This window comes from Ochlerotatus camptorhynchus, unplaced genomic scaffold (assembly GCF_037179485.1).
Source record: "Ochlerotatus camptorhynchus isolate MF236.1 unplaced genomic scaffold, CSIRO-AGI_Acam_v1.1 ptg000361l, whole genome shotgun sequence".
Taxonomy (NCBI): Eukaryota; Metazoa; Arthropoda; class Insecta; order Diptera; family Culicidae; genus Ochlerotatus; species Ochlerotatus camptorhynchus.
Window position 1 is genome coordinate 4090744 of NW_027040849.1, and position 10737 is coordinate 4101480.

Here is a 10737-nt window from a genome sequence, read left to right on the forward strand (position 1 = left end):
CCTGCTGGGCTAACGTCAATACATTCCATGATTCAATTCGTGTCCGTTGTTTTGCGCTACGTTGGAAGTAGACATGATTTTGAAATCTCTTAGATTTTTATAATGCCAACGTCATAAGTCATCACTTCGAAATGCACCACAACCCTCCTTAGATGCAATAATAAGTATAAAACGCTGTCTCATGTTTTAAATATTTAAATTTATTTACACACTTACAAACTACACGTATTGCACTAATCATCCTGTATCTTGTGTTTTGAAATATGTACAAAATTCCCCATCCAGGTGGAACAACGTATCATCGCACAGCCATTGGTGTGCTCCTAGCAGCGACTTTAGCCCTGAGTAGCCCTCAACCGGGCAATGGTAGCGTCCAGACTGGCGATGTCAAAGTCTGGATTGTTGGCGGCACGCAGATCCTCCAGCATCTTGATTACATGTTCCGGTGCTGGGGGCTCCACTGGCAGATGGGCACCCTGTGGCTGGAAACCGTTCTCATCGGCCACGTACGTCACACGGTACTCGGCACCGTCCGGAGCGACGTAGGAGAATTCCCCGTTGGCGTTGATGCCATTGTCGCTGCGCTGGTAGGCCCGGATTCCGTTGCTGGTTTCGAAGTTGTACGCGTAGCTACCGTCACCGTTGATGATCTGATCTTGGGCCTCGATGGTGGCGGTGGCATCCGCTCCGCTGGCGCCAGGACCCGTGGCAGCACCTCGGGATGTACGGGTCTCTGAGGGCTTCTTTGGTGGAGCAGCCACGGCCACGGCTAGCACCAATGAGGCGATGAACTGTTGGATGGAGGCGATGCAAGTTGATTAAAAGTTTCAAATCATGAACTTCAAAATTTGCATCAATTAAAATTTTTACGAAACTGTTGTCAAATGGGATAAAACGCAACATGTAATGTCACTGACACTGTTCATCACATTTGCAAGTATCGGTTCGAGTTCACAGTATTAGCATAATATGCTAATCGAATTCTTGCTCCGGCATCAAACAAAGGCAAAATTAACTTTTCGGCACCGGTTCGTCTTGGCTGTTATATTAGGTAATTTTATCAACTTTTCGACTCACCAGTTTCTTGTACATTTTCAAGCCTAAAGAAGCGTAACAGACTAGATGATAAGCGAACGGAAAACTCTGCGAGACTGATACCTTTTGGGATGCTGGCCGGTGGTTTTTATACAGATTTCGGATTTCGAGACACCTGACCGGTGTTTAATTTGACCAGAAAGAAGAGTCGATTTTTGCAATCGCGGTCGCACACCTTCGCCACTTTTGGACAAACGGTATGATGGTGCACGGTGTGACCTGACGATCTTTTCGGCGGTAACATAGAGAGAAATATATTCAAATTAGTCGATTGATTCAAACTGTCGTGGCGACGAATTGTATTTGCTGATGTAGTTTTCGATGCATAATTGCACTTTGAAAGTCAGTCTCCTTCAATGTCATGGTTATTTGATTGACATTTCGAGTGATAATAGCTTATTTCGTCAGAGTCTGTATGCTTTTTATTCTACCTAGTTTTTGACGCTCTTACACGAGATTGTGCCTGCCCTCAACTTTCACAGTCATTCATTGATGACGGTAAGCTCCACCTCGGATGAACTTTTAATTCCGACGATCTGCTAAATGTTTGCTTAGAGTCATGTTTTTTAACTCTGATGTTGACATCAAAGCAGCTGTATATTCTTAATCGGGATTTAAAAAAAAATGTGGATGTCATATTTGAATCGCCCTTTAAATGTAATCGCAAATTAGTCCCACTCAGATTTTAGGAATAAAAAAAAATTATGAAATAGTTTTTACTAAACATAGATGCATTCTATCACATTGCACGTTTATTTTCAAAATTATCCCTCCAAAATAAGTGTAAAATGTGAAAACTTACAAAATCTTGGATGTCGTTTTCTCATTTCCAGTTTTTTTTTACAAATGAAACTGACTTGCGGTTATGGGCAGTGAAACTGTAATGGTGGTAAACTTGAACCGGTATTATCCTCGGATTAAATCCCGATCCAGGATGTTCGACTGCTTTGATGTCGACATCAAATTATTTGGCTATGTTGGAACCGCTGTCACGGTATGACACCCCTAATAAAACTAAGAATGAGCTTAATACCCCGATCACATTACAGCGTACATCACGTGATATACGCTGTCTTGCAATGAGCACTCATACATCTAGTTTTCACTGGAAATCCTATGTATGAGCGCTCATTGCAAGACAGCCTACATTACGTGATATAGGTTGTAATGTGAACGGGGGTATAACGACGTGCTCAAGGTATCATCCAAACCATTTATAGGCTAGTTCTACCTTCCGGGCTACCGTTCGTTTATGGTAATTGTTAATTAAGTATGTTTCCTGCGCGATAATGACTTCCTGTCACTGGGGTGGGTTTTACCGATACACTGAGGCAACACTTGGACTCCTCGTTAGCTTTCTATATTATAAACTAATGAACGAATTTCCAAAGAGCGATCCGAGGAATCATCCCTGGTTATAAGTATGAAATTTTAAAAGCTGTTCAAAGTCCTTATTAGAGATTTGTATAGATTTTTCTTCTTTAGTTTACTTAAATCTTTGGTTTTTTAATTAGATAATTAGATTCTACACATTGTAGTTTCATTTTCATACCTGTGATCTCGACATTTTTACCTAGGGGATGAAACCATTTCCATTCGATTCCGCAAGTTTACCTACAGAAATGATATGAACTAGCTGAAAAGTTGGCTTCGGCAATACCTTAACCTATTATCGTCAGGGGGGTAAACAACGTCCTTGAGAGCTCAATTTTGGCATGTGGATACATTGTGTTTCAGAGCAACTATTGGCCAAATTTGAGTGCTCTAGGTCTTTGTTTACCCCCTGACGATAATAGGTTAAGGTATTGCCGAAGCCAACTTTTCCCCTATATGTTTGATCCAGCGAATTTCAGTGGCACACAATTAAATGTATTTTTTCGTCCATTTTTCCCCATTGTGCATTGGACGATCCCAGTACACGAGGTTTATGACGTGTCCATTTGTGCCCTATCAGAACCGGTGCCAGGCATCCTACACACTCACACGGTAACCAGCGTAAACACATAAATGAGTAAAAAAATACACATTTTTTATATTTATATGCAGCTGTCAAAAAATGTGTAAATTTGGAGATCTTAAAATGTGTAAAAAAATACACATTTTAAGAATGTAGTACCAGTCAAAAAATGTGTATTTTTATACTCATTAATGGGTAAAAAAAACTTCAAACTTTGCTGTAGCCTGCCTTGTTTACGCACGTAATTTGTTTATATTTCAGTGAAGTACAACAGGAAAATGGAGGAACTACGGTCCAAGCTGGACAGTACGACGATGGACATACTAGAAGGTAGGTGATTTATACTATTTTCATAGTTAAGTTTTGGAAAAACTTGCTTGCTTCATACTGATTTTTGTTTTTTCCTTAATTTGTTTTCCGTGCTGAGCACCAATGCTACTGACGCCAGGAAGGAAGCTCCCACACCTGGATCCTACCTATCGATCCATCAACTCATGAACCGGGAACCAATGGATTTACTTCCCTTCCGAAGGAAGGCGTGATTCTCGGCGTGATCAGAGATGTTATGCCTCAGAACATCCCAGCGGTGCCGACTGGGATTGAAATCAGGCCTGCTGGGGAAAGAGGCAATCACGCTTACAACACCGGCGCCGGTACTGATTTTTTGATGGCATTCCTTTTTTTTAATAAAATATTATTGTATTCGAGCAATCTTTATTTTATAATTAACACAAATAAGAAAATTCCGAAGGCAATAAAAAACCATGCGCACCCATTATATTTAAGTTCTAGAAATGATAAATTTTTACACATTTTACTGTAAAAACCGTTCTTGAAAAATGTGTAAAAAATACACTTCTATTGACGTTCGCTGGGTTTACACATAAATGTGTAAACGCAGTTTACACATTTTATGAGTAGACCCCTTTTTTCACGAAATGTGTGAAATTTTACACATTAATGTGTTTACGCTGGTTACCGTGCAGGTTATTTTGCTGGCAAAATTCCTGTTTGTTAGTTGAATCTCGGCAAGTTTTTCACTAAGATTCAGCAAAATAAAATGTCGGTTGTGCTTATCTCGGTAAAAAATCTAAATGTTTAGGCCAAATTGGAGAAATACTGGGAAGGGTGCCATTTTAGGAACCTTTATCTTTCTTTTGAGGCCAATTGGCGTTGACGGCACCGTCGAAAAATTTGCTCTTACAGCAAATTCAGACAGTTTCTTATGGGAATTTTCGATGGAGTGAAAGGATAGTACGAAGTACGCCATGTTTCACGCACAGTCTGACGTTTGTTTATGGATTTTCTCATAGGAGTAAAGAGCTACAGAGTCGCCGTCAACGCCAATAGTTCGAAAATGGATGTAAGTTGCAGTCTGTGTGTCACTTTTTTGTGGCGCCACTCTTAGGCTCTGAACCATTTGGCGAATTATTTTAACTTTTGGTTAAAATTTGACAGATGGAAAGTTATCGATTAACCCTGCTACCCGAGCGTGGTTACTTCTGACAGATAAGAAGTTAAATTTTGACAATTGTGGCTCGAAAACCGGTCGATCGACAGCACGGGGATTTTCGAACATAGAAAATAACTTTCGAAATGTCACTTTAACCACGAGTTAAATTTAACTCGGCAAATGGTTCACAGCCTTAGGCTCTGAACCATTTGGTGGATTTTTTTAACTTTTGGTTAAAAGTTGACAGATGGAAAGTTATTGTTAAACCCTGCAATCTGAGCGTGGTTATTTCTGACAGACAAGAAGTTAAATTTTGACGACCGTGGCTCGAAAACCGGTCGGGCGACAGCACGGGGATTTTCGAACATAAGAAATAACTTTCGAAATGTCACTTTTAACCACGAGTTAAATTTAACTCGGCAAATGGTTCACAGCCTTAGAGATCACTGGAAGCTTCTTTTGACAGCAAAACGTTCGTTTCCGAAAGTGCGGAAATTTCAGGTCTCTATCATATTTCGTTAATCTTCTTGTATCTTTGTATCTTTCTTTATTAAAGAGACTTTCAGCCATCGGCTGGTTCATCTCTGGCAACATACACTCTAAAAAATCTTCACGTCTGATTTACGTGAAATATCACGTACCAGATCTGTATTTAGAAAATCTCAAATGTTACGTGCCGTTAGTAACTTTGACCTGCATTACACGTCATGTCCACTAAAAATGTTGGTGAAATTGACTGTATATTCACTTATAGATTTAGCACAGACAAACAGACATAACACATTGAATATTTCTCACTGTAAAACATCGTCGTTAAAACATTACCGCCATCTGTTGAGTACACTGTGGTGGGTAGTACGCTGAACAGATGGCGGTAGTGTGGAAACGTCAAACGCAAGGGAATTGACTATGCGTGCCACAGGTGGCGGTACTACCAACAATCAATACGAAACTAACGATTTTAAATTGGCTCACTACTTGACTAGCCTATTGGTCCCAAGCAAATCGATTAACGTATATCCCATTCTAGTCGAAATTCTAGTACTACGCAATGTTTGTTTTGATTCGCTATGAAAGTTTGACAGATAAAATGAGGGGTTATTGGATTTTCCTATGTTTCGAGGGGTGAATCGATTAGCTTGGGACCGAAGATAGTACCAGAGCTGAGCCAAAAAGTTGAGCACGTTTCTTCGGGACCTTCTGGTCTTAGAGTTACCTCTATGGTACTACCAACTAAGATACTTTTAAATTGACCGATAAATGCTTGTTCGATGAACATCTTGCGAGTGTTATGTCTGTTTGTCTGTGGATTTAGTATAGATTTAGTGTATTTGTGTTTATGTGTTTGGGACTTCGATATTAACGTGAAACGAGATTTACGTGATTTTCAGGTACGCAAAAAAAAACAATATGGCGTCACCGAGCGTGGTGGAAGAAATCATCAAAGATTCAAAATTCCTCAGCGCTTGCTGCAAATGTTGGTAATTAGATTCTTTTACATTAATTTATTTATGATTATATGTAGTCTTTTTCTAGTTTTATGATTTCAGACGGTGACATCAGCATTTTGAGTCTGCAAACAGGTGTTCATATTTTTTCAGAAAAAAACTCATACACGTGTCTTCCATATAATAATCAATTAGTCAATATTTTACAATTTTATGAGTAGATATAAGTATTAATTTAAACACGTGAAATTTATATCTTCCCGATAAAATTGCATGATATTGACTGCTTCTATTTATACTTCCAATTATTGTGCATCTCAACAAAAACGCACAAATCACGATCAAATTGATTAGACACTTTCAATCGCGGAATAATTGCGCTACCATGACATGAAGTCACTTAATAAAACTTAATGTCTCATTTAATAGAGAAGTTTTAAAAAGCACAGTAGATCTGGCAACCATTCTGCATAACAATCAAGCGACTCCATTTATTGACACCACGAGCATGTTTGTTTATTTCGACAGTGAGCATTCATAAGGGCGAATACGCGATGATCGATTCTCTTCATCGATTTTCTCTTTACATTGCTACAGCTAAGCGAAACAATTTTCAAGAATTTGTTCAATGCAGAGTAGTAACAGGTTGTATTGGCTATCAAAAGCAACAGCAAACGCACCGAGAAACGTTAAATCTAGCGAGTTATTAACAAAAGAGAAAATCGACGAAGAGAATCGATCATCGCGTATAGGCCCTTATGCATGCTCACTGTCGATTTATTTGTTGACTTTAGACATTCGGAATAAAATATTGTTGATCGATGCGAGTGATTTCCAACTGAATCTTTATTTAAATATAATCTTTCGATTAAAAACTCAATAAAAACCTATTACAAAGAAATGGAAGCACCTGGCGATGCTCAAAACACCGAAAATGATTCGATGGAGTACGTTAAAGGTGGAAACGAAGACTTTCTCATTTACGCGGATCCGCTGCAGATTGACTACGATATTGAGACTCTTGATGAATTGGAAAATCCAGCTTATGAGTTGGTCGAGCCTGAGATCAAACCATCAACTTCCACAGTCATTGCATCGTCGAAAAAGGTGAGCGAGTGTTTTTTTTTAAATGCAAAACAAGGATATGCCAGCAAGATTGAGCGGAAAGAAATTCAGATTCCGAGCAGCGGTTTGCTTGAAGAAGTTTAAAAATCAAAAGTCGTACGAAAACTGCGGGACGATCAACGTTGATGTTGATGCAGTCGAAGAAGTCCTAATGAAGATTTGGGAGTTCTGTTCCAAATTCACTTATCGTGCCGTTGCTTTCTCAGAACCATCAGATTCACGAGTTGACGCTACGTGGTCCGAATTTTTACCAAGTTACGACGAACGCGATACATTTATTATGTTTCAAGACAAATCCAGTAAGAAAAACATTGTTCCCTCGAAAGTGGACAGCAATACCTTGGTCAGTTAGCTGGCAAGGGAAATGTTTGTAATCGTCTATAAGTACTCGGATTCGGTTACAAGTCTCGAGATATGGCGTCAAGTTGAGTGCCAGCTTATTCGTCCTTTGGAGACGGACCGTTCTGGTGCGGAATCTGTTGCTACCATAAATCAGCTGAAAGGGGAGCTCAAATACACACATGGAAAGTATTTTTCAGGTGACGACGTCAACTGGGGGTGCTGGGCAAGCTGGATATCGAGTAAACCATATGACCAACGGGATAATCTGAAACATCAAACGCCTCCAGAGCACCTCATCAACCTTTTTAGTAGTGTTCCTGTGGATAGTGATACAATATTGGAGAAAGCAAGGCTCGATGTGCAGGTAGCTAACACGGTTAACTGTTCGTATCGGAACATACTTCAGGAGCTGAAGAATGACTATCAACAAGTAAAGAATATACTTAATGTTATGGGAGAAAGGATTTTGATGATGGAGACCAAACAGAAGGAATACGACGACATGCTAACAGCCATGAATAGTTCAGTCAGTGTGAGAGAAAATAAGTTCTCATCAGTTGAACTTGCCCATAGTGTCACCAATTGCTTTGATGTGGACCACGCTTTGAATTAAATTTGCGTTTATTAAATGTTTTTTTACAGGTGATTTTAATGAATTTCCAATCAAAACCGAACAGCGTTTTTTTTTTTTTTTGTAAAATGAAATGATACGTTGTTTGAGATGTATTTTATGCATACAGTAAAGAATAAGTCAATGATTTTAAAATAGTTCTCTTTCAATCATATGGGGCTTATATATATAGGTCATGTTTCGAATCCGAATTCCCAATTCCCGGCTAGGATCAAATTGTCCCCCAGGTAGGTAGCCACATTTTGTCAAAACTCTTGTACAATCATAGTTCTTAAAATGGCACACGGCTCCAACGATGTCTGCGGTAAGATCTTTCCGACTGTTTTCTACGTAGACCCGTTTCAAGTATTTTTTAAGATAACCAAAAAAAAAAATTCTATAGGATTGTAAAATGGAGCATAAACAGGGAGAAAAACAACTGCTATCCCCAACGAACGTAGATATTCGACTATCGATTTATGGCAATGGATTCTTGCTCCATCCAAAATCTAAACCGAGTATTCTCCAGGGTTTCGCTGTACTAGACCAGCAGTAGCAAAAGAACGAACGCAATTGAAGAATTTTTTCTGGTAAAGGTTTCGAGTACTCCATTGTACCATAGAGGTAACTCTAAGACCACTGGGTCCCGAAGAAAATCATTATTATTTTTGGCTCACTCAGTACCAGAACAACGGTCCCGAGCAGTCCCAAGCTATTTCACTCACCCCTGCATGTTCTGCATGAATCCACACACCCCTGATGTTATCTGTCAAACTTTCATAGCGAATCAAAACAAACATAGTGTAGTAATAGAATTTCAAATAGAATAGGGTACGTTAATCGTTTGCTTGGGACCAATAGGCTACTAAAGTGGTGAGCCAATTTAAAATCGTTAGTTTCGTATTGATTATTGATTGTACCCTACAAAACTAAGCATGGAACAGCGAGACCGTCGAACAAACTCTCCTCTATATACTATTTTTTCTCCAACTGGCACATACCCTTTATTTCTAAGCATACCTCGATTGTCGAACGATACTTCGTCGAGAAAAACCAGGGAATGAATATCCCAGGTCACAATAGCCATATCTTTTTTTATATATATTTTTATTAAGGAGACTTTCAGCCGTTGGCTGGCTCGTCTCCGAAATAGCCATATCTGAAACGAACCTGTAGATGTCCAGCATTCTAATTTGAATTGCTCGGCGCTCTAATACCTTCCGGGAAAGTCCTGCAGCGTGAAGGATTCGGCTTACAGATGACGTGCTAATTGTTTTGTGTAATGTTTGTTCAAATTGAGATTTGGTCTCGTCAAGGTAAAGGATAGGACAGTTTTTATAATGGTCCACTATCCACCTTCTCTGGTCCGAGTTGAATTGAATATACCTGTTCCCTTTCCTTCCGCTAGAATATTTTGTTCTCTTCGTACATCCTTATCCAGCTTGAAATGGTTGTCCGGTGTTTCGCATATATTTTCGCAAGTGTCTTTCTACTGAATCCTAGGAAATAATATCCATACAAACAGTGATACCAACCGGTGGAAACTAACGATTTAAAATTGGCTCACTATTTGACTAGCCTATTGGTCCCAAGCAAATCGATTAACGTACCCCATTCTAGTCGAAATTCTAGTACTACACTATGTTTGTTTTGATTTGCTGTGAAAGTTTGACAGATAAAATGAGGGGATAGTAGATTTTCCTATGTTTCGAGGGGTGAATCGATTAGCTTGGGACCGAAGAGAGTACCAGAGCTGAGCCAAAAATTGAGCACGTTTCTTCGGGACCTTCTAGTCTTAGAGTTACCTCTATGACTATACCGTGGAGGCACCATATTCGAAGCGGTTGCTAAATCGAAGTACTCAATAATGTTCGACTATTTTCAATCATTATTTTTGAAAGGTTTATTCTGCAAATAATATGCTCTAGAGATGATGGTGTAACCAAGTTTTTAAAAATACAAATCAAAATCGAGATGCGATCAAAACTAGACGAGTGCGTCATCAACGCGTCAAATATGGTGCTGGCACGGTATTTGATGCAGTAAAATTTCCTGGGTCTTTTTTAACCCGGCGTCACTTAAAAAAAAACTGTAACTTTCCTAATAGTTTTCGCGAATAAACGTGAGGAGGATTAATTTTAGCAAAATTTGCCATCTACAATCGGTAATGTTCATTTTAGTACACAAACTAACACTTCTTCCTACTGTGGCTCCTTTGATTATCCGCCTTGGTAATACACCTTACGCCTTATTATATTATATTTTTATTGCTTTTAATCTGCCAGAGTGTCTGCCTCCTACATCAATCGACTATAACCGGCAACGAATCGAATGTACCCATATTTGCATTTTGACCTTTCACACATTTCACGCCAAAAGAGAACAGTCCACATCCATTTATGGCACATAAATATGCATGCATCATCCAAATTTTCGCTATTAATCAGCTTGAATTTCATTCAGCTAAAACCGAACGACATGAAATTAATTCCTCTTTCTCGGCTGACCCAACCACCTAACTGAGCTGTCTACTGATTCCATGTGGTGGTTAATAGAAAAACAACGACTCCTCCGTCGAGAAATTTAAGTTATGCGGTGCTTGATCGATTATGAGTATGATAATGAGTTTGTGTGAAGAATCACCGATGTATTTATTTTTCGGCGGAATGCAACATAAGCAGTGGCTCAAAATCCAAATGGCAACAGG

General features: G+C 39.2%; 1 protein-coding gene and 2 pseudogenes across 1 annotated transcript; 1 reads left to right on the plus strand and 2 right to left on the minus strand.

The window, feature by feature from the left end:
• Nucleotides 1-192: 192 nt before the first annotated feature.
• Nucleotides 193-1210, minus strand: LOC135709649 (cuticle protein CP14.6-like). Its single transcript, XM_065232034.1, has 2 exons — nucleotides 1078-1210; nucleotides 193-791 (listed from the first exon to the last, which is right to left on the minus strand). The coding sequence occupies exons 1-2, from the start codon at nucleotides 1090-1092 to the stop codon at nucleotides 336-338; spliced, it is 471 nt and encodes a 156-aa protein (XP_065088106.1). The 5' UTR covers nucleotides 1093-1210; the 3' UTR covers nucleotides 193-335.
• Nucleotides 1211-6853: 5643 nt separating this feature from the next.
• Nucleotides 6854-8033, plus strand: LOC135709540 (uncharacterized; annotated as a pseudogene).
• A 147-nt stretch (nucleotides 8034-8180) lies between these two features.
• LOC135709541 (uncharacterized) lies at nucleotides 8181-9863 on the minus strand (annotated as a pseudogene).
• Nucleotides 9864-10737: the final 874 nt, after the last annotated feature.